A 25,291-nucleotide genomic window follows, 5' to 3' on the forward strand; every position below is an offset into this window, starting at 1 on the left:
TTTAATCGTACATCTTGGTTCGTTAATCTGCCCATTGATCTGAATACAACACAGAACCAGCTGCTCTTTAAATATGTGTTAGTCTCAGGATTTTCTTCTGTGGATGCCGTCTTTGTTATGGACCTTTTTACAAATCATGAAGGATACCTCATCAGTCTACTTATGTTGCCTACAATTTGATGTTTTTTTTTGCTCATTGGATTTATCACTTCAGACCTAATACCAATAATGATTTAAGAAATAAAGCGCTAACATAGCTCAATGATAAACACGAGAATTAAAATGACAAACTCTTCTAAAAAAAAGTTTGGAACAGATAGGACTTAGTGTTATTTCTAAGTGTAGTGTAGCATGTTGTCTGTCTGAGTTCAATGGGGAGTGAGTTCCAAACCTTTAGCCCATGCACTGAAAAAGCCCCAGACCGTAATATTTGAGAAAGAAGCGTGGCTCAACTAGAAGCGTCTATTTAGTTCTCCGAGGGGCATATGGAGTAATCATTGTACTTTAGTACAATGTTGTCTTTTTATTTTTTATTTTTGCATATCAATCCTTTTTTTAAAAAACAACAACATTAATGTAGTAGGTCTACAATTTATCCAAATCAATGACGCCCAACCTAATTCGACCTGCAGGCCATTTTAATTTCGACACTCGTATCGCGGGCCACATCAACGAATAGGTATAAATACGAAATGAAATTAACTGGAAACTATTTTATTAGAAATCCTTGGGGATCAATCTTTTTTTTTTTTTGGAGGAGGCAGTTTGCTAAATTTCGTGTCGACGGGCCTGATGGAACCATGTCGCGGGCCGGATCTTTCCCGTTGGCCGTATTTTTGGCATCTCTGATCCAAGTAATTAGTACATTAGTAGAAAATGTTAAAAAATGAAACAATTCTCCGCACATTAACGGACTACCTTACATGCGCAATATTGTGTACAATAATTAATTTCACTTCAGCGGTTGTATATGCATTTACTTCTTCAACATGATGTTATTGAAACAAAATGAATGTCAAAACATTGCCGGACACAACGCCTGGTTTGACATTTGATTGATGGTCTGAGGGAATGCTAAAGAAAGGTGTTCACCTTGTCATGTGTGTGTACAGTCATTCTACACTTGTTTCTTCCCATCTTTTCATTGCAGTTACGTCAAGTTCAAAGAAGGTAGAGAGAGTTACCTCCCATTGTCAACAACTTAATCATTTTGTCATGTTTGTCTCCCCTCGCCTTGTATATTTCATTGCGTACATGTTGAGTCTAGAAGCAACCAAAGTACAAGAATCGACCCTCTAATTAGTAGCAAAGTGATATGAGGAGGTTGTGTTGGCAATGGTAGCATCAAACATGTTTAGTATTTGTTGTGTAGTCTTGCCTTTTTCGTCCCCTACAGGAGCACAGAAAGCTTGGACTCCTTGCTTTCTGTTTGGATCTGTCGCACAGGCTTCGTAAACTACACGTAGGCTTCATCATTATTACACTACTTCAAGTCACACATTCGGAGTGTGCGAAACATAGAACCCCATGAGTTTGACAGTTGGGATAAGAATTACTAGCTCGGTGGCCACCCTGAGAAAACTCTGGTTGGAGCGTTATATGTTTTCAAATTATGGGAAAAAAATAAATTTGTCTAGAGGACTAGAAAATAATTCTCTTGAACAGATTACGTCTTAATAAATGAATGTTTAAGAACATTTTGCACGCTGTCCTCTAAGCCTAGAATAAAGGCATATATATATATATATATATATATAGGCCTAGCATTAGAATATTATAAAGTTTAGTAGATTTACACATTCGTTTAACTAGGATTTTTTTTTTCGGGGGAGGGGGGAGAGTAAAAAGTATTCAAATATGAAAAAATCTAACATCATTAGTTAATAAGAGCAAAAGAATAGCTCTCTAAGATGTATATAGGAGGTATTGTCTTTTAAAAAAAGTACTTTTATAGTTTTCTTGTTGAGCAAATCTAATCAGGACACAACGCATAATGTTTTCGTGTGAATACGTTACTGTACACCTATGAGACCAATGCCTAGCTGTATGTTCTCCCTAAACACTCTGGTCATGTGGGCGTGTTCCTTTAGACTAAAAAATCTAGTCGGATGAGCTTGATGTGCTTTGTATTATCAAGCATTACTTGTAGTTGGCATGCAGATTGGCTGTTGTTGTCTGTAGAGCTCGTTCACAACTAAACATTTGTTTCATTCTAAGTTTGTAATAGGTGTACCCATCAAGGGTGTAACCGAAATAAAATTTGGTGACTGAAGTTTTGCTTTAGGTTTTTATTGGATTGGGAAGGGGAGGGGGTTAACCTCCATAGTACCAGGACGTAACTAGGTACAATGTGTTGCTGCTAGTCGGAGTTGTCGAATTGGAGGTCGGTGCTGTCCCTCATTGCGCGCAGCGCTATATTCTATTCACCATTTTCTCACATTACAAAAAAGGTCCCTAGTATCTATCTATCTATCTATCTATCTATCTATCTATCTATATATATATATATATATATATATATATATATATATATATGTATCTATATCTAGATATATATCTATATCTAGATATATATATATATATCTATATATATATATATAATATTTATATTATGCATCGTAGCTAGATGTTAGCACAAGCAATGTATCTGGCTGTGAGAACCGCTTATCTGCTAAATATAGATATGAAACTAAATTGGGACAACTGATTGTTGGTATTTCTCCATCATGGCCACAGTTTTGCTTTTTTCCCCCAGCCCTAAATGTTTGTGTGTCTGATATGAAAAGAAAGTTGACGTTGGACGTTGCTAGCACAGTGTCCTCTCGGCCTTATTGTGGTACTGTGTTGGCATTCCTGTAGGCTCTGTTGTAGCGTCAATGGGTGGAGGCTCGATATAAGTGTTTTGGATAGACCCAGTCACTTCTTGTTAAGCACTGTCTCTTAAGTCCGTAAGTTGGTAACTAAGGTCTGAACTGAATTTTTCTTAGTCGACACGTTTATTTTACACATCATTATTTTTTTTTTAATTTTATTATTTTTTTCAGTAGCTTAGGAAGATTGATACTTTGATGAAGGTCTCATGGTCCATGCATGAAGGCTATAGGATATCTGCAGACGAAATAAAAACTGATATGGCTAGGCAGACAAAAAAAGTCTTACTGGCATATGAGCAAAACTTTAAATACAAAATGACTTGAAAGACTGAGATGAATGGGTTTGAATGAACAAAACAGTATTTAGATTTGAATGAACAAAACAGTATTTAGATTTGAATGAACAAAACAGTATTTAGATTTGAATGAACAAAACAGTATTTAGATTTGAATGAACAAAACAGTATTTAGATTTGAATGAACAAAACAGTATTTAGATTTGAATGAACAAAACAGTATTTAGATTTGAATGTACAAAACAGTATTTAGATTTGAATGAACAAAACAGTATTTAGATTTGAATGAACAAAACAGTATTTAGATTTGAATGAACAAAACAGTATTTAGATTTGAATGAAAGGAATGGATGTATACATGTATTTGCTTTACATTGATCCAGCAAGGTTTCTGTTACGACACAAGACTCTTTGAAATAATAATACACTCTCAGGTAATTACTCTATAAATACTTTAATATTACAACCAGTTATGTAAATACGAACATTTCATTTCTCTTCCTGTCCATTTCCTCGGACCTGAGACAAAGTATTGCCTCTGCCACCTATCGAGAGTGGCAGAACCGATGGGAGGCTGAGACTCACAGTAAACTCAGGCAGATTGTGGCGGATGTCAGGTGGCGGCCCACATCTAAGGGTCTGACAAGGCGTGGTAGCACAACCATGTCCAGACTTAGGATTGGCCACACCTACATCACGCACTCTTTTGTACTGAAGAGAGAGGAGCCCCCCCTTTGCGAGTACTGTGACTCTCGCCTCACCGTGGAACATATCCTCGTTGATTGCCCCAGATACCAGGATGTCAGGGCGAAACATTTTAGAGCCACTAATCTAAAAACACTATTTAATAATGTCGACCCTGGGAAGGTACTGGGCTTTATTCGGGAAGTGGGGCTATCTACGAAGATCTGATTTCTGAATTTGTGAACATGCACTATTTACATTAGATTTTTACCAAATATTTAAATTTTTACTACCTTTACTATTTTAACTGTGAATAGACCTTAATTTTAATTATATTACTGTATAGAATCTGGCCCTTGTTGTTTAGAGAGAGAGTAGTCCTTAAGGGAATGCAGGCACGACATGGCCTAAATTGTGCCGATGTGCCTCAAATCAACAAACAACAAACATCCTGTCCATTTCTCCCGGCTTCCCCTTTTCAACATCACTTCCATTCATTACACAAATTCGCACCATTATTCATGCACACCGTGCTGCGCTACGACCGTAACACCCCTCATTTTTCTTTCCAGTACCTTCATCTTTAGCTTTTCCTTTTTTTATTTCCAACTTTTCTTTCTCTATGGCTAACCTTTCTTTCTCCGTAGCTAGCTTCTCTTTCTCAATTTCTTTATCCGTAACTAATTTCTTTTTACTGATAGCCAACTTCTCTTTCTCTATTTCTTTATCCATTTCCTTTTCCATGGCTAACTTCTCTTTCTCTATTTCCTTTTCCTTGACTAGTTTCTCTCTTTCTATTAATCTTTCTTGTACATATTTTCCCAGCTCTGCTCCTTCTAATTCCAATAGTCTCCCTTCTTCTTTCAAAGCAACTATCTCAGCTTTATCCGCCATTTGTATTTTTTCTTTATCGAGTTATCTGACCATATCAATTAAATATATTTGATTCTCATATACTTAATGCCTGTACCCAACAATGTTCATATCTAAATGTAATGTAATGAACCAAACGTTTAATGTTATTCCAATACAAATATGTATCTACTTCCCGGAATACTCTTCTTCCTGCTGGTATAACTTCCAATGCTAATGTATATTCTCCGCCGGTGATATGAGTCTTTCGTTGTTTGTCTATATGCCGTAGTCGTGTATATCCGTTGGTCCTAAAGAGGCACTGTTCTCCACCGTAGTCAAAGTTCACTAGTGTTGCCCACAGCAGTGCTATTAATCGTACAAATTTCCGTTCATAGCACATCCAAATACAGTGGGTAATCCCTGACGTTTTCACATTGGTGAATGTAGAAAATTGACCGTCATAATAATTATAATGATATAAATCTAGGTTTAAATGTTACTCCAATTGATTAATTCAGCAATAATGTTTTTAGTTAAGTTTCAACTAAAGGTTTATGTTTACCAGTGAGTTTAGTACATAGCTTTAGAGATTTATATGACGCTAACTGTCCCAATCTTAATAGATCTAGAGATTTTGTTACACTTTGTAGTACTAGTAATACCTCAGTAGACAGGAATTAGATACCGATATACCGCAGGTCTTGCCTTTTCCGTTGGGCGCCACTTGTTACGACACAAGACTCTTTGAAATAATAATACACTCTCAGGTAATTACTCTATAAATACTTTAATATTACAACCAGTTATGTAAATACGAACATTTCATTTCTCTTCCTGTCCATTTCTCCCGGCTTCCCCTTTTCAACATCACTTCCATTCATTACACAAATTCGCACCATTATTCATGCACACCGTGCTGCGCTACGACCGTAACAGTTTCTTACATGTATATATGTATATTTTCTTTACAGTTGTAGATTTTTTTCTCTTTCAATCTTTGGCTGAGCACGTAACGGTTTGTGATGTATTGTACTTTCACCAATTCGTTATGTAACATGGTGACCTTTTTGGTTGCCAAGCCGAATGTCATGGGTTCGAATCTAAATACAAGAAAATGTGTGCACATGTGGTGAAGTCACACTCAATGAAGAGTCTTGGCATACACGTTTTATTGTATATTGTAGAACTGTTGTAACGTAGTCTGAATTTAGGATTATATTCCCATCCATAATTTCACCCCCACCCGCAAATACACATAAAATAAATCCATACATTAACAAGGATCGTTACCTGCCAATCGATAGCAACGATTTGCATTGATCGATTATTGCTAAATCAATGTTCGAGTTCGACCTTGTAACTTGAGATGGACATTTCCAAGTTGGGTTTTAAAACACAAAACTGGAGTGAACATTTTGTCTTAAAGTTCAAAACGACACTGAACTCAGCATTTTTCTTTTGTCTTTTATGTAGCTCTAGATATTTATAGATTTATTAACTTCTGCAGATATTTATGAAATGGCAGTTATAGAGCATGTGACTAGATGTGCTATACTCCTGTTGATTGTATGGCAGTTATAGAGCATGTGACTAGATGTGCTATACTCCTGTTGATTGTATGGCAGTTATAGAGCATGTGGTGACTAGATGTGCTATACTCCTGTTGATTGTATGGCAGTTATAGAGCATGTGACTAGATGTGCTATACTCCTGTTGATTGTATGGCAGTTATAGAGCATGTGACTAGATGTGCTATACTCCAGTTGATTGTATGGCAGTTATACAGCATGTGACTAGATGTGCTATACTCCTGTTGATTGTATGGCAGTTATAGAGCATGTGGTGACTAGATGTGCTATACTCCTGTTGATTGTATGACAGTTATAGAGCATGTGACTAGATGTGCTATACTCCTGTTGATTGTATGGCAGTTATAGAGCATGTGGTGACTAGATGTGCTATACTCCTGTTGATTGTATGGCAGTTATAGAGCATGTGACTACATGTGCTATACTCCTGTTGATTGTATGGCAGTTATAGAGCATGTGACTAGATGTGCTATACTCCTGTTGATTGTATGGCAGTTATAGAGCATGTGGTGACTAGATGTGCTATACTCCTGTTGATTGTATGGCAGTTATAGAGCATGTGACTACATGTGCTATACTCCAGTTGATTGTATGGCAGTTATAGAGCATGTGACTAGATGTGCTATACTCCTGTTGATTGTATAGCAGTTATAGAGCATGTGATTAGATGTGCTATACTCCTGTTGATTGTATGCGACCTTTGACCTCCATATTCGTGGCACATCTATTTTCATTGTGTCTGTCTTGTCAGTGTTTACACCTGGTGAAAGTTTCAAGCAACTTGTGTCTATTGTTTGTAAATAGTTCGGCCAAGCCCCGCCCCCTTTTGTATATCGCTATTACCCACCTGCCCCACCCTCCCTTCTCCAGGTAAAAACAGTAGCACTTGAATGAAAGCCACGCTAATGTATAGCTAACTCCCATAATCTAGGGCAGTGATGCTCAACCTAATTCGACTTGCGGGCCATTTTAACTTCCGACACGCGTGTGGCGGGCCACATCAACATAAAGGTACAAAATATGAAATCAAAATTCACCTGAAACTATTTGAAACTATTGGAACTAGTACTTACATTTATTAACTGGATATTTAAAGTCTATCATTTTTTACGCGTCTAAAAAATGGCGTATTTCACTACTTAAAATGGGAGCAACATTGTAGTACCATTACCAAAAACTTATTTTCTTGTCTCTTTTTGGTAAATATTCCAATCGATCCTCCAATCTCTAGGCGTAGTTTAACTAATCTTTTATACGCGGCTCAAACCAAGAAGGCCTTCATACTTGTTTTATAACACCGCTGTATATGCTGATGTTGTTGTTATTTTGGAGTCAGACAGACTTTCTTTACAAAACAAATATGTTGGATTATTATCATGTTCCACAAAAAAGATCCATTCACTTTTCATGGTAGATTCGATATTAAGAGTTCCATTCATAAACTTATAAACGTACACTCGTTAAAGGTCATGGTACCAATCCATCAGAGAAAAACTGAGGGGCCTAACGAAGGCAAAGATACATTGTCAACTTTTTGAAGTGGGGAGGGTTTTCTAATTTTTGTGCCGACGTTTCGGCGGGCCGGATAGAACCACGTTGCGGGCCGGTTCTGGCCCGCGGGCCGTACTTTGGGCATCACTGATCTAGGGCAAGAGACGATGCAGTGTGACACGTGACGGATTAGATCTACATCTCTGATGATGAGTTTCAATGAGAATCCCCCTCGTTCTATCTGCATCGCTGGAGAGATTGCTTTGAAGTGATGGCCGCTGCCAGTCCACACTGCTGCTGAGTAAATTATAGAGGGCACATATTTCCTTAGTTAATTAACTTTTGGTAATAAATTATTTTGTTTGGTATCTCGAACAAGGGAAAGAAATAGTACTTGACTGAGGTGGTGATATAAGCTGAATTAGTCCCCTTTATATGTCATCGTCTGAGTCTTAGTGAACACAAACCTGAAAAATAGGACGGGGCTATAAAAACAATAGATTACTATATTATCTTCAATGTTCCTAAGCTCTCAACTAGTAGAGTGGTTACCGTGTTGGCTTGAGAAGCCTGAGATGGGTTGAGCTACGAGTTCGAATTCAGGTCGTTATCATTTTTTAAAATTTTTATTAAATGCTTTTTTATTGTTAGTCTAAATCTTATACAAATTTACTGACATAACTGATTCTAACTAATTGATACAAGTACGGTACGCTTGATATAAGCGTTTTTTTTTTAAAGATATTTTCTAGTTTTAAGCTTATTTCACATGAGCAATGTAATGATAATCTTGACTTTTCAACGTTCCATTTGCTACTTTGTGCTATCTAATGCGCCCCTGCCCAATCCCCGCTGAGAATTGCTGGTAGGAGCTAATGTGGTAATAGAGCTTGCCCACCTCTGTTGTGAGAGTCCGATATGAGCGCGCATTTCATTGTCTTGTTCAGCTTAGAGCTAAGATCTTAGAATCCACATTGATTCTAGTCATGGGGCGAGTGCTTTTTATCGTCGGTGATGTTTCTCAAAAAAATGTACACAACACACGATTAGAGTTAAGAGCTAATTTTAGCGATTTCGTCAGGCTGTAGTAAGATATGCAAACATATCAATAAATGTATATTGCTTATGACTTGGTCCATGTGTACACATGTGTTGCATGTCTCGACTGACATTGATTCCTGTTTGGGGGAATAGTTACATGTTTTAAGACCGGAGCTACTGGTCTTGCTTTCACAACATATACCTGGAGCTTAATGTCTTGCCTTCCAAGGTCTGTATGTTACCACTCCACGTCTGCTTGTTATTGGTCTTAAAAACATGTCAATTATTGGCCAGGTTTTTGTATAGCAAGAATGTAGTTACTGTGAATTGTTTCGTTAAATTGAGTTGAACTTTGACAAGCCGAGACGTTTTACCTTTACCTTTACCTTAGTCTGTTGGATCGTGGGGCACCAAGCAAGATTTGTCGACCGTCTTTCTCCATTCCTCCATTCCTTTTGCCTTGTTTAAAACCTCTATCAATGGTAGGCCCGTCCATTCTTTTATGTTGTCCTCTCATCGCTTTCTCTGCCTGCCTCTTCTTCTTTTTCCTGGTACTGTTCCCTGAAGGAAGGTCTTTGCGAGCCCCGTGGATATTGAAATATGGCCATATATTTTAAGCTTGCGTTACAATAGTTAGCAGGTCATCATGGGGTCCGATCGCTGCAGTAACCCTGTCAAGCCGAGGCAATCCTTTACAAAGGGACTTCCATTAACATTCACTGTAAAATAAGAAACGGCCATTCTTTTTTTTTGTTCTGATTCTTGTTTCCATCAAATCTCAACCTAGCTTGAATAACATCATTGGAAACACTTTCAATATCATACATTGTTTCACAAAGCTCTCACAAGTTATACTTCCTTAATTAAAGCTCTGTTAACTCGGATATAGGCCCTACTCCTAGTAGACTCCTTATTTCCTATTATCTATTAGTTGTATTGATCAATAGTGACAATAGCATCTACAAGAAATTTGAGAAAAAACAACTAGACTTAGCTCTATAGACTCAGACTTTTTCTTACTATTATTACACATGTATTAAATGAAACAAATGGACAGAAGTCATAGTCTATGGGAAATGCTGAGTGCATGATTATTGTAATCGTTTTGTGTATTTCGTACGAGCACACTTGTCCGCTGTTTATTTACGAAAATGCTGGGCTCTTGTCAACGATGCTTATGAACTGTACGTACACCCAGTGACAGACACAAGTTGTCTTAGTGGAAAACTGGCTCGACCAGAAACAAAGAACACATTTTGTTCTTGACCAAAATGTATCGATCGATTGAATTAGCGTTGACTTCTGAGCAATCTTTTGTTTGTTTGTTCCTCTCAGAATTGTACTCACGAGACAGTGTTTTGTAATTTTATAATTCGTCACACACTTTGTCACGAGATGTCACAGATGTGACATTGATCTTTGAGATGTGACATTTGATTATTTTTGTTCAACTTTGTTTTTGTTGGCTACAGTTTCAGCTTTCGAGAATCGATTTCAAAAGTAAACAACATTGATATCACTTGTAAAGAAGAAACACAAAATATTTAGCTGCCTTCGTTGGTTCATTGAGGCTAGAGTACAAAGTTCAAATAAACAACTTGGGAAAAAAATACAGCGGCACAATCTGCGTTAGACCGTTAGATCTAAGTATTTAACACATGCTTCGATTATTTACTTTGAGTTCTTCATTTATAGTTAATTTTATTTTATATCATTTTGTTTTTTACATTTTCTAATTATAGATCCCTGACAGACGACTTCTTAGTGAGATTCTGCGACGTTGCTTCCGGTTGGATCTTCTACCTTTGAGAGACTTTTCTATAAACTTCTTTATTACTAAATTATATGCAGACGATTGCTTTTGGATTGATGGATTAATCTCCCTTTCTTCCTCTGCGTGATTTTGGATTTTGAGATACAAAGTTGATGTCGATGCCATAACTTACACTTGTATCTTGTTGGGTCAATTCTTGACCCCACTGAAAAAAAGAATGGATCCCCTGGATATTGCAGAGTTCGACTCACTGACCAAAGATGGCCATAAAACAGAGCCACCTGCAGACGTTAACGATGACGACGACTTCGATTTTATCTTCGTCGAGAAGTCGCCACCCGCCCTCCCTTCGGCAGCGCCCCCGAAATTGTCGGCTACCAAGGGCCACAACCTGTTGTTCAGTCTGGACGAAGGTTCCGTGATCTCCGAAGGGAAAGAGTCGGCGTCAGTTGTGTTCGACGCCCAGGACTTATTTGCTGATTTGGAGTTTGCTGACAGTGAGAAGCCATTAGCGGAAGTGGTCGGAGCCGAGGGAGATCTGAAACAAAACTGCTTTTTTGATGATTTCTTGGATTTTGATAATATGTCTACTTTGCACAGTTCATTGAACCAGTTGCCAGAGGTAAGTACACATTCGTCTATACTTGACTACGATAGTTTAAGGATTTTAAGATACAAGCCTTCAATGAAAGGAAGACATTGCTTTTCTATGTTCATTGTCTTAAATATCACCTCCTACACCTATCCCTTAGTCTGTTGAACCGTTGGGGCACCACACATGATCTGTTGACCGTCTTTCTCCATTCCTCTCTGCCTTTTGCATTGGATAGAATATCTTCCTATGACAGGCCCGTTCATTCTTTTATGTTGTCTTCCATTCGCTTTCTCTGCCTGACGCTTCTTTTGTTTTTCCTGGTACACAACCGACGCCGACTCTTTCCCTGAAGGAAGATGTGGGACTAACGTTTTATCTACTCAAAGGTTATCACTTGTGGCTCATTATTCTTAGAGTGAATATAAATATGGAACATTGTATTTGTAACATACTAAACAAACAAGATTTTTTTCCCTGGTTTCTTTTCTTGAGTTCAGCCTAGTAAAGGCGAGTAAAGCCTAGTCTTTTTTTTTTTTGGTTCAACTACGAGGATATACATTTACCATCACACTGACCTACCATGTTTGTAACCTTGGGTACCCAGCGTAAATACGTTTGAACATATCGTTTTTGATTCACCTCTTTAGATTTGAAAGCTTTTGGATTTGAAAGCTTTTGAATTGGCTGTATTATGTTCCAGACATCAATTCTCTCTCTCTCTTTCTCTCTCTCTCTTTCTCTCTCTCTCTCTCTCTCTTTCTCTCTCTTCATCTCTCTCTTTCTCTCTCTTCATCTCTCTCTTTCTCTCTCTCTCTCTCTCTGTATTTTTCATCAATGGGCATTGTGTTGATCATACAGACTACTAGTGCAATTGTTCTGTTTCATCACAAGTACTGACTTCATCCTTTTTTACAAAACTTATATCAACTCATTCTGTCTGTCTGGTACAAAGTGTGTACTTGTTATTTCTCCCACACCCATTCTCCGATCAAGTTGAAAATTTGCACAATTATTCATTGACATAGACGATATATGAATAATGATTTGATAAAAAAAGTAACCAATTTCTTATAACTCATTATTTTGTTTAGTAGCAACAAAGGAAACTAATACTTTAGTAATCACAGATATGGCTACATTTGTTGGGTTTAGTCCCCTTAAATAATTGTTAACATTATTTCTCCCTCACGCCTTCTCAAGTGGATACTTTACAAGTATTTATTGAACCTTGCAAAACATGAATCAATTTAAAAAATACTCAATTAGTGAATTAATTATTGGTAATGATTGTTTTGTTTGATATCGAATAAGGGCAATAATTTGTACATTATGGTAGATATAATTTTAAGAGCGGAGTTCTTCCCCTTTAGATATGCTTTTTTTTTTTTTTTTAAAGAAAGGATTTTTTTTTATTTTGGTTTGTTTTAGTTTTAATATTGACTACTGAGAAAAATACGAGCAGAAAGAAAGAGTCTTGGTATTTGTAAGGAAAGAAAGTACAGAGAAGTAGAAGTCGTTCCTTTTACTTCTGCTGACCCCTGGGCGTTCCAACCAATTCTTTCATTCACTGCTGATGTCTCCCCAGTGGACTGGCATCACTTCCCTGGCACGCATCTGGTCTGGCGTTAGTATCGTTTGCCAGTTTGTATTTTGAACATTGCGAAGGTTTTGCCCTACGTCTGCTAGCAGTAAGACTGTCGGAGAGTTATCTTCTCTTCACATTTTCTGGAGTAACTGAAAGATAAGACCGAATGGCGAATAAGGAGAGAGAGGTATTTGGCAGAGACGGACATTCTGACAGGAGGATTATGTTCTTACACGTGTCTATGCCCTGACAAAGTGAGTTCTCTTCTTTAGGTCGTTGTCTCGTTTCTTCGATCTGTTCATTGTGTGATGTCTACCTTAGCTTCTATCTATCTATCTATCTATCTATCTATCTATCTATCTATCTATCTATCTATCTATCTATCTATCTATCTATCTATCTATCTATATATCTGTCTGTCTGTCTGTCTGTCTGTCTGTCTATCTATCTATCTATCTATCTATCTATCTATCTATCTATCTATCTATCTATCTATCTATCTATCTATCTATCTATCTGTCTTTCTGTTTGTCTGTCGCTGTCGATCGTAGGTCGGTAGGCCGGTCTTTGTCTTCGTTCGTGTGACTAACGATTTGTTTTGTTACTAGTTAGGTCTCGATAGAAAGAAGTTATTCCAGATGACCTTCTGTACACATCATTAGTTCTAGGTTTACAAATCTGCACAGGATTTCCTTTTATTGACAGTAAAACTTCGTCGTCGACAAATTCGTTTCAAATGTCTACAAATATTTGCTGCATATATATATACTTACTGAACAGTGTCATTTTGTTACCACGTCTAACAGGCCATACATACACACCTTAAACAAGTGCATGCTCTAGATAGCCACCCACAAGACCGTTGGCGTGATTGCAGCCCTTCCTGATCGAAAACATCGAGAGACTAAATGGCGAGTTTGTGTGGTACAAAGTAGAGGGTCACAGCTTTTTTTTCTTCACTTTTTCTTAAATTTGAAATCCCTTATTATTGTTATTATTTGTATTATTGTTATTATTTCTATTATTATTTTCATGCCGTGCCAGCGTCCACGTGCCCCGCCAATCAATAAGCCCAAGTCTCCCACACCAGGCTGTGATTTTACCAGACCATTCGTTATAGAACGCCTTCACACTGACCCGCGACGTCACATCCTTTGGTCAGTTTAGACCAATAACTCATTGCCACGTCACGATTGGTCTCGGTTTAAACGTTGCTGAAAAGGTCATTTTTATTTTTAAGACATCAAGGTCAGCGCATTGGTCTTTGCTTGGTTTAATGCTATAGGACATTGACCACTGGTCGACCTGCCCGTTTTCTATTCAATGAGCCTGGCAGTCATCTTTCATTCCACTAGCTCTAAGACACATCTGCTCTCTGTTCTATGATCCAACATTGAGTTTGTTGGCCTACTCAAGTTTACCCATGTAGGCCTACTATCAGCATGTTACAAACAGCTTAGATAATAGCTGACCTAACTACGCTGCTATCTCTTTACACCTGATAGAAACTCCCGTTTAAAACACATGACGAGAATCCCGCTTCTTGTTGAGTCTCCGATCTTTCTGCTCCGAAGTCTTTGAGATGTCTAACATCCCACACCCTCACTCTTAGTACTGATATTATAGCAAACATGAGCCAAGAGTCATACTCTGGCACTGACAGGGATTCGTGGAACGGAAATGCAATTGATTATAGTCCCCATATCATTGTCCACTGAGGTATTTTCTGGTGATGTGGCAGGTCTGCAGCAGTAATGGCATCAGATAACAAAAAATCTGGCGTATTTAAGGTCTCGATGTTTGCTTGGTTATTTCTCAACCCTTGGGCAGATATGTAAGATTTTATTTACTTCCATAGTCACTAAATCTCTAAGAGTTGGTTTTTAATTTAGTTTTGTTTTGTGTTTAATCATTGTGAGCTAGTGGTACTGGAGTATCAATAATCCTTGAGGCCTTTGCTTCAGTTTGTCAGTAAAAGTAAAAATGAAAATCCACTCTTTTGACTGTATATGCCTGCTTATAAAACAGAAAAAGTCCACTGCAGCAGGCATTTTTAGTGAAAGGAATATATTATTTTTCTTGATAAACCCAGATACTAAGTTAAGGTTAGATGACTTAGATGTCCATATTCTGAAAAAGCTGGACATCCTACCTTAATGTCCTCTATCGACTCTCCTGTCATTATTTTTTTTTAAACTCCTAACAAGTACACTTATTTATAAGCGATGCAGAGAGAGAGAGAGAGAAAGAGAGAGAGAGAAAGAGAAGTGTTTGCTTTTTACTAAGCTTATATTAACTCTGTCTGGTAAACAGTTTAAACTTTGTGTGTGTGGCACTTCCCATGCTAGAACTTTGCACAATTATTCATTGCACTTGACAAAACATGAATTAATAAAAAAGTTAAACAATTATTGTGTTTGATATCGAAACATGGGGAATAAATGCCACTTGATGAGAGATAAATAAACGGATATTATTCCCCTTATGGCTTATTACGTTTTGTCACGTTTTTATTCTCCCACTTCCCATTCTCGGATCAAGTTGAAATGTTGCATAATCATTCATAGTCGATGACAATAAAGGAATCAACCCAATTAGTAGTAATTAATTAATTTCGTTTTCTTTGGCAGTTATGGAGCCAAATGTTATAACGGTTATTACCCTTAGATAACCTTCGTGTTTAAGTATTCTTTTTTGGTTTGCCTGTTTTACATATTCCTACTCCTCCAGAAGATTTCCGCTGTGTTGACCTCTTTAGTGTCGTAATGAGGTCTCGTTGGCTCTGAACATACTCTTGAATTCAGTGTCCTTACATGTGGCAGCTCGTAGAGTTCAATAACAAAGTCACTTCTTATGAATGGAACAATTGACTGAAGCCCAAAATACTCGGAGTGTTTGATGATGGGGACGTCCCCTCTCTCTCTCTCATATTCTTTAAACAGGGTTTCAATGGGAACGCAAGCGTAAAGTCTTGTCAATATTTGTAGTTTAATTGGACCGTGAGAACTTGAAACACATTGAGCGTGTCCTCTTTCTGATTGACATCACGGGTCCTTATGTCTAACTGATGTCACAGGTCCTCTGTCCTGACTGACATGCCCTCATTGTATGAGGTCAGAGGTCCTCTTCTCCGACTAACGTCACAGGCCATCTCTGAATGACGTCATAAGTCCTCATTGTATCACATCACAGGTCTTCATTTCTCTTATTTTTTCTTACTTTTTTATTGCTTTCTCTTTTACACTTTATCTATCTATCTATCTATCTATCTATCTATCTATCTATCTATCTATCTATCTATCTATCTATCTATCTATCTATCTATCTACTACCTACCTACCTACCTACCTACCTATCTATCTATCTATCTATCTATCTATCTATCTATCTATCTATCTATCTATCTATCTATCTATCTATCTATCTATCTATCTATCTATCTATCTATCTATCTATCTATCTACTACCTACCTACCTACCTACCTACCTATCTATCTATCTATCTATCTATCTATCTATCTATCTATCTATCTATCTATCTATCTACTACCTACCTACCTACCTACCTACCTATCTATCTATCTATCTATCTATCTATCTATCTATCTATCTATCTATCTATCTATCTATCTATCTATCTATCAGTCTCTCTGTCTATCTATCTATGAATCTGTCTGTCTGTAGGCTAACTGTCCGTCCATCAGCCCATCTATGGCACCCATCCATCCATAGGCCCGAATAATATCTTTTTGTTTTCCTTAGTTCTCATCTTTTTTTTTTTATTTTATCAACCTTTTCTTTCTTGACTCTTGTATCATTCAGCATGTCCTTCTCTCTCTCTCTCATCCTTTTTAAAATGTGTGTTTATTCTTTCTGTACATGCTATTCACGGCTCTAATGACGTGATGTTCCTATTCAGAAGTGAACGGAATATTTGCAGACGGCGGCGCCTTGAACTTGACACAACTTGTGTAGAAAGACTTCTGAGAACGAGGCACTCGTACTACGAGTTTACACCATGATCGGTGTGGTATTTTTTGTGTGTGGACGGGTCATAATTGTGTTGTACGTTTCACCCATACTGTTGGCAGATTACACACATAGGCTATGAGCTGGCGATCACATACACACGTGTAGCGGTGTGCTTTTGTCTTTAGGGGAAGGATTTGTGCATATTTTCTACACTTTTTGTTGTTGCATTTTTGTTTGAAGTAAATTTTGTGTGTTGATGGCAATATAGCAGATTTGGATACATCTTCGGATAAGATCCAGATTCTAGATCTTCGATTGGTAAGTTATTTATTTATTTCTATGAGCGTCATTTTCTATTTGTGTGTGTGTGTGTGTGTTTATATACGGTCGGCAAATATTCATAGACTACGTCTAGAGATCTAGATCTATATTTTATTAGATTATATCAAAGTGTGACGGTTAGAACAAGGTCTATATACAGTTGCAGATCCATATAAACTGAATAAGCTCTAAGATTGAGATCTACATCCAATAGCCAACTGTTCGATGTAACCGACTTCCTTATTACGAAGTCTGGCTGTAACTGAACATGATCTTCTAATTCCGTGTTTCCCAAACTTTTTCCCTTTACGGAACACTTCGCTCATTCTGATTAGTCAGCGGAACACTTTACTCATTCTGATTAGTCAGCGGAACACTTTGCTCATTCTGATTAGTCAGCGGAACACTTTACTCATTCTGATTAGTCAGCGGAACACTTTGCTCATTCTGATTAGTCAGCGAAACACTTTGCTTATTTTTTTACAAAGCTTATATCAACTCACTCTGTCTGTCTGTTTGTTTGGTAAAAAGTTCCTACACGTTATTTCTCCAACACCCAATCTCGGATAAAGCTGAAATTGTGCACAATAATTTCTTTTACCTGACAACACAAGAATAAATAAAAAGAATTAACCGATTAGTTAATCAACTATTGGTAATTAATTTTTTTTTGGTACTTTGAACAAGGGAAAGAAATCGTACTTGACAGATGTGGTACCCTTGATGACTTTTTTTTTTGTTTGCATCAAAAAACGATAATGTAAACTTTCACCAAAATACCTCCCCCCCCCCCCCTCTTTTTCACAACTGGATTCAGACAAGTGATAGGATCATAGCGCATTCAAAAAGCTAAAAGTTAAAAACCAAAACCATTAGTGAAGATATTTCTAATCGCACAGATTTATTGTCTAATTTAATCGCATTATAGTTTTATTACATAGCTGATCCAAACTAATTGATACAAGTACACTTAATATAAGCTTTTTTTAAAAAGTATTTTTTAAAATGTTTTTCTTGTTGAGAGATTACTTCACGTGGTGGTCTACTAGTTAATTATTCCAGTTGTTCCTGGGACACCTATTCAGGTCTCGAGGAACACTAGGGTTCCTCAAAATATTGCCTAATTATCAAGTCTACTACCGCCGACAGTCTACCTCACGCTTTGTCTCACTAAAGACGTGTAGCTACAGTGCTCTACAAGCGTTATACCCACTACCTTCAAATTAAGTGGGTGGAATTACTTGATAGAGACTACCAACAAATAATCCATAGAATGCTCAGGAATTCCCCCCCCCCTCCCGGCACAAAAGTATCTCAGGTTTAAGGCGTAAAAGAGCTAGGACGTTTGGGGGCTTTAGTTCCCCACGCAGCGGGTGGGTCAAATGTCGATGTCACGTTTAATGGATAGATAAACACTGAACGGTAAACAAACAAACACGATGTTTTAGCTTGATTATTTGATTATTATGATAGATTTTGTATTTATTTGTTAATATGTTTGTTAGAATAGACTTTGTATTTGAAGTCAGCTAGTCAACATTATAGGATTGTTCTTATTTCTATGTTGCCTATTAAGTCATAATGCAAATTGTACCACAACTTAGAAGGTTTTCATGCATTTAACAAATATTAAATATTTCGCTTAAATGCATGAAACGTTTTTCCCATTATCAAAACGGTCGTTCCACTTATTACGCTTCCACTGTATTAGATAGCATACACTTGTATCAAGGCAGGAGAGATGGAAAACCAATTTGACTTTGTTCACGTCAAAAGACAACAGACACATGTCAAGGTAAACATTTCAGCATCTGTTCATAGTTAAATTTGGCCGAAGCCAACATGATCAATTCATTTTTTGGCGGCTAAAAGGGGTGTAAATTATGTGTTGGACCGTCAAACCATTTACCATGAAATCTGCTTGTCTGTATTTTGATTGTGTGACAGATAAGTGAATACAGCTGTAGGAAAAATAAGGAGCTTATCGGCTGGGGTTATCAATAGCGTATTGGCTCATCGCCCAACGATATAGGTGGATCTTACGTATGCTTTTAAAAGGACAGTGTTTCTCAACTTTTTTTGTTACACATGGTCATTATTTGTACACGTCTGCTTTCATTGAAGTCACATTCACCCATTGTTCCTTTGACCAATTTGTTGTACTCCCCCTATCCGCCAATCATTGAAATTTCTTTGGTGTCACTTTTGTATCGAGTACCACGGGAGTACTCGGAACCCTTTTTGAGATCCACTCGTATTAGTTGTAAAGCAATACAGCTTTTTTTTTTTTTTTTACTTGAAAGTCTGTTTGGTTGAATAAGTTTTCTGTTTGAATGATATCTTCTGTATGTGCCAAACATGGACAATGTGTTCATGAACTTTGGAAGGTACTGGAGCCCAAACCAGGAAGACTGGAGCTCTCTTTTCTGAAAGTTACGTATTTGGTAATGACTTTGTGGGTCAATCGGCAGGGCTTTTCCCTTTCTGTTTGGTCTGTGCACCGACATGTTTGCCCGAAAAAAAAAATGGTCGCTAGCCCTGTTAGGTTCTGTTGACCAACGAATTTGTCATCTATCAGTGACGAAATGGCAGCTTTTTAATGTGTTGTCCTTACCAGTGACATGCCTTTGGATGAAATAAACCAAGTCGTCTTTCCCATGCACCAAGTGTTGGTCTCATGAAAGCATACTTGAAACGAAATTAACGATGTAATTTGAAAGCAAACACAAATATAAGTGTATTTTGAAAGCAAAGAGAAATATAAGTGTATTTTGAAAGCAAAGAGAAGTAACTGTGTATTTTGAATGCAGTTACAAAAAAAAAAACAATTAAAAAATAAACAACAAGCAAAATAAAAAATAATACTTTAAAAAAAAAATTGTAATTGTATCTATTAGTTTGGATAAGCCATGTAATTCAATCTGTATTATATCTGCGATTAGAAATATTTTAACCAATTGTTTTTGTTTAGCGCAATTTCATGATTTTACCTTTCTCAATATGCTATGATTTTGTCCTGACAACTTAGAAAGGGGCAGGGTAGAAAAAAGGGGTTATCTGGAAGATCGCTTTTTTAATGTATATATAGGAAGCCACCTGAATGCAAACTCGAGCGCTAAGGCCTCCTCACGCCAACATGGTAACCACTGTATCTGGAAAAATAGGTTTTATAGTTATTTATAAACCTTTCTACAAACAATAAAGGGGACTAATTCAACGTATACTACCTTATCAGTCAAGTAAAATTTCTTTACCTGCCTGTTTCGAGATAACAAAAAAAAATTAATTACCAATATTTTATAAACTAATTGGTCAATATTTTTTCATATTTATTCTTGTGTTGGCTTGTAAAAGAAATAATTGTGCGAAATTTCAGTTTTGTCCGAGATTGGATGTGGGAGAAATAGCGTGAACAAACTTTTTACTAGACAGACAGAGTGAGACGATATAAGCTTTGTTAAAAAAAAAAAAAGGAGGTACATCTTTTGTTTTGCAAAGCCTTTTCTGTACAACTTCTGACGCTATTCTCCACGGTCCCTTCCTGTTTTTGTTTTTCTGGATAGTAATTTCCATTTTAAATGTTTATCTAGTTTTAGGAATAATAATTCTAACTTGGTTCTTGACCATTCTTCGATGTAACCCGAAATAGACATGGGTGCTGTTTCCATGATACCAAGCTACCAGCTGTTCTGATCACTGATACAATGAATACGTTGATATCGTTCACTGTTTGGTCTGTTCTGTTTCTGTCTGCTACAATAGGTTTATAACAACATCAGCGAGTAGGTGTATTTCTACATTCAATATTCTTTGGGAAACTATTCAATGTATCCAGATTGGGAGCAAACACCAAAGGTACTTGGTACTTATCAGGGAGCCATCACACAGATGTTTCAGCTATGGTTGCTGAATCTGCTACTCAGCTTCAGACCCTAGTTGGCAGACTATCTGTTGCATGCCAGAAGTTTGGCTTAAATACTAATTCAAAATACAACCACTGCACCTCACGTGACCATTAATGACCAACCACTTGAAATTGTTGACCATTTCTGCTATCTTGGCTCCATCATACCCAACAATGTGCTTCTGGATAAAGGATAGCCAAGGCAATGGGCACCATGTCACGGCTGCAGAAAATAAAGTGTGGGCCAATATCTTGCTGACTACCAATATCAAAGCCCTACTCTCTGCTATACGATAGTGAAACCTAGTCAACCTACTCTAGGCAGAAACAAAAAGCTGAATATCTTCCACCTCCAGTGCTTAATGCGGATTTTTAAAATAAGGTGGCAAGATAAAATAACCAATAAAGAAGTGTTGTGAAGAGCAGGGTGCGCTGTTATCAGCAGCAGACGCCTTGACAGGTTTGGACATGTTCACAGAATACCACAAGGTCAACTTCCACAAGACATTCTGCCTGGGGATCTAATAAAAGGCATGAGACCTGCTGGTCGTCTACATTTAAGGTGTACTGATGTAAGCAAAACGATGCCAACAGTTGGGAATAAAAAGAGGCACTGGATAGATCCCGATGGAGAGCAAGCATAAAGGAAAGGAACCTTGATTGCAGATGGCGTACACACCAGAAGTAAAAAGAAGGCTGAAAGTGCTACAGCATCTTATGATGACTTATGCCCAACCTGTGACCGCAGCTGTGTATTAAGGATTGGCCTCTTGAGTCACATGATAAGTTGCAAAGGGAAAACATTGTAATATGCCACAGTTCCTAGAAGTCTATTTCATCTTTTTATGACATTTGGCATTTGCGATATCATTTAATACCACCCCTTGCAAAATAGTTGGGTACCGGGTAAATGAATTCTATTGTTCAATTTTTATTTTTTATATCAGGTTGTTTTTTTTCTTTTAGAAATCACGGAGAGTAGATTTTTTTTTCTTAGAGTAAAGCTAATTGCCGAAACTCTGCTTAACCCAAAATATTTAGTCGAAATATTTATTTTGTGAATATTTACACGCGCCACGTCAAATTGTGATTTGTGGATCTTCCCTCATTCATACGGAATCACAAAGTAAGAAGTACATTTTTGTTTTTCTGACGAAGAAGAGTTCATATTTCAATAGAGTTTTGGCGTTTTAAGTTTTGCATTGATTCTAAAACAGTTGCTCTTCTTGAGGATTCGCAATCAAGATTAAAATATTGCCATGATAACAGTTTCTGTTCATTGCAACAAATGTCACCAACACCTTTGACTGTTAAACTGGATCATCTATAGGATGGGGCGGTAGGGAAAGCACTAGGGGAAGAAGTGAACTTCTGTTCTGTGTTAATCCCATTAGTTCCGAGTTTGGAATAGATTAACGCTCAGCACGTAACGATACTTGGGTCGATAAACTAATTAGTTTTCATCCATAATGAGTAATTTGATAGACGTGTGCTTGTGTACACTATTGTAGTGACCTCTGACCTTGTCATGTGATCAGCGTAGTCAAACGAACCTTCAAAGTGCCTTTTGTTTCAAACTGGATAAATTGTTGAATGAAGGCATTTGGGTGACAGAGTGATAGATGTTTTGTCGTGTAACATGACTTCCAAGGTTTGAATCCTACTCCTAGATTAGTGGCTAGCGCTTTTCGTAAGTTCGCATCTCGGCATTTGGAAGTGAGGAGGGCGCCCCTACCCATGGAGAAGGACGTCGCGCCCCACTAGATGTTAAGGAACTGTATTTCAGGCACTTGTGTATTATAGACACGTTTTGTTTTCTTCTCTTCAAAATAACGTATGTTTAATATTGAGAACACTCGACCAAATCAGCCCTGTGCTTAGCCGACTAGCCCACAGATCATATATACCAGAAATATCGGCATATCATTCTCATTTTCTTTTCTACCTCGTGTAAACAAAACAAAACGGTTTCTCCATCCAGCTATTTGGATTGAAATACTCGAGATGCATAAATCTGATCCATAATGAAGATGAATTAGCAGTTTGTCACACAGAGATCACTAAACAGCTGCTCTCTTGTAGTGGCGCAGAGTTCGAACAATGTGTGACTATGCATTTGAAAGCTGATGCATCTAACTCCTGCGTAATCGGTCACTTTAGGAAAAAGATGCTTTCTTTTTTTGTTTTTTGTTTGTGTGTGCGTGTGTGTGTGTATGTGCATGTATGTGTGTTATCTGTTTGTGACATTGAAATGTCAAAAACTAAACGCACTATTGAATATCAAGATTTCACCCATCGCCTTCATTATATTTGAAATCTTGTTATGCGTGGTATCTCTTTCTGTATCTTTGTATCGCATTCATCATGTCAAAATGTATCAAATATGTTGGAATCGTTCGAAGCATATCTTTAAAAAAAATAATGTATGCACTTACGTATAAACCATTTTTACAACAAGGGCAGTCCGTGATATTCAATAGCTTGTAAAATATAAATCACCGCAACATACAAATCTAAAAGAAGACAAATTTGTTCAGCTATGAAGTATATTTAATGATTTTAAAAAAGTTTTATATTGATTAAATTGGGGTTAAATCAAGGTCGCCACTGTAAATACAATTTGTGTGTGAGTTTGTGTGAAATATAATGTTTGAGTAAAACCTAACCTCAGGGGCTTCTTACGAGTTGATTTGTGAAACATGTATAAAATAATTTGATCTTTCTCTGAAGTACTCTTTCGATATATCAAAATTATTGCCCGCATCTTTTTTATAAGTTCTATTGCTTGATATTGTATAAAGGTAGATTCGAGGACAAGTGTCAAACCTCTCTCCACAGTTTTTAACAAGTCTAGAACCTACTGATTCTGTTTTTTTCTAAATCCCGTAATCTATTGATATCATTCTTTGCAAAAGCACATTGTATAGCGAGAACGATGACATTGAAATGCATCCCTCTTTACTTTACTGAAGGAAACAAATGTTAGGACAAATGTTATTGAGGTTATTGAAACGATAGAGAAGAAATATAAAATATTTAGAAAGTTACGTTTTTAGCGGCCGCCTAAAGGGGAAAAGCCGCTGTTAATTGAATGTGGTCTGTCTGTCCGTCCGTCCGACTGACTATCCAGTTTAGATCTAAAAAAAAAACGAGAAAATGTTGAAAATCCCATGCCGTGATAATTTGCACATTTCGAAGTTCTGTTGCAACGGCTAATTTTTATCTTATGAATTGGAATCTTTAAAAAAAAAAAAAAAAAAACTATGTAAAACATTTTGTTTCATATTTTAAAAAATCAGGGGAGACTATATTTAGTAAGGGAGGTAATTTGTTTACATATTTTTCATTCTAAATAACACTGTTCTAACGTATTAGTATTGCTGAAATAAATGTTTTCTGTTCTACAATCTACGAACAATTTGTTTATGTTTATTTTTGTTTTTAAAATAGAAATAATGCATTTAGTTATATATATATAAATCAAAGATATTTTAGAAACAACATTTTTGAAGCAGTTTTTAGAATAAGTGGAGGCCACACCGTAATATATAGAGCACCTTTAGACACGAAACCAAATGCAAATGAAAACTTTTTTAGGTATTGGATGAGAGGTTCTCCTTTCACCAACCATCATTTAGATTTTAGATCATCATGTAGTAACAACCGTTAGGCCAGGCTAACGTTGAATAATATTTACATAAGGATCAGTTTATTGAATACACATGAAGAGTATCAATGTCTCCTGTGGTATCATGTCGTCACTCGGGCCAACAATACAACACTACCGGCAATACAACACGCACGCGTCTCTTGTTGTATAGGAGGAGGTTAGAGCTGTGGTTGGTGAGGGTTTGTAATTGTTGATAGTTAGTGGTTGTTGATGGTTTGTAATTGTTGATAGTTTGTGGTTCATAGCTTCTGGCATATATGATGAACAAATTGAAACTTTCCTTATTAGTGGATCACTCCAGGGCCTTCCGATGTTGTTTTTCCACACAATCGTTTTAATCTTGTTAAACACGCTATAGAAAAGGAAGAATGCTTCGTAAAAACAAAGCTTATCTAAGGGAAAGAACCGCCAATTACTGTCATTAATATTAAAAATTACAGGGTTTAGATCCCTTTCTGATATATTAACAAAAATCATTAATTAGTCCTAAATGATTAACTAATTGTTTTTTTTATTATTGATTCGTGTCTTGTCATCGACTATGAAAATAGAATTTAGTTATACAACTGCTTTTCGCTTCTTATACTATGTGTATCTGTTGGAATTCTGCAATAGGGCTTCTATTGTTACAGGCTTTGTGT

At 37.0% G+C, this 25,291-nt stretch overlaps 1 protein-coding gene across 7 annotated transcripts in view; it reads left to right on the forward strand.

The window, feature by feature from the left end:
* The window catches only part of LOC106071414 (uncharacterized), a 58,232-nt gene that overhangs the window by 13,611 nt on the left and 19,330 nt on the right, over nucleotides 1-25,291 (forward strand). For 4 of the 7 annotated variants that reach the window (XM_056005149.1, XM_056005144.1, XM_056005150.1 and 1 more), the window contains exon 2: nucleotides 10,572-11,225. In XM_056005149.1, the coding sequence (XP_055861124.1) occupies nucleotides 10,821-11,225 (405 nt within the window). In that variant the 5' untranslated portion in view covers nucleotides 10,572-10,820. Of the gene's footprint in view, nucleotides 1-2,780; nucleotides 2,966-8,878; nucleotides 9,059-10,571; nucleotides 11,226-25,291 lie in introns of those variants that run through there. The other 3 variants (XM_056005146.1, XM_056005145.1, XM_056005148.1) reach the window with 3 other exon arrangements.

The sequence above is a fragment of the Biomphalaria glabrata genome, chromosome 12 (genome assembly GCF_947242115.1).
Source record: "Biomphalaria glabrata chromosome 12, xgBioGlab47.1, whole genome shotgun sequence".
Classification (NCBI taxonomy): Eukaryota; Metazoa; Mollusca; class Gastropoda; family Planorbidae; genus Biomphalaria; species Biomphalaria glabrata.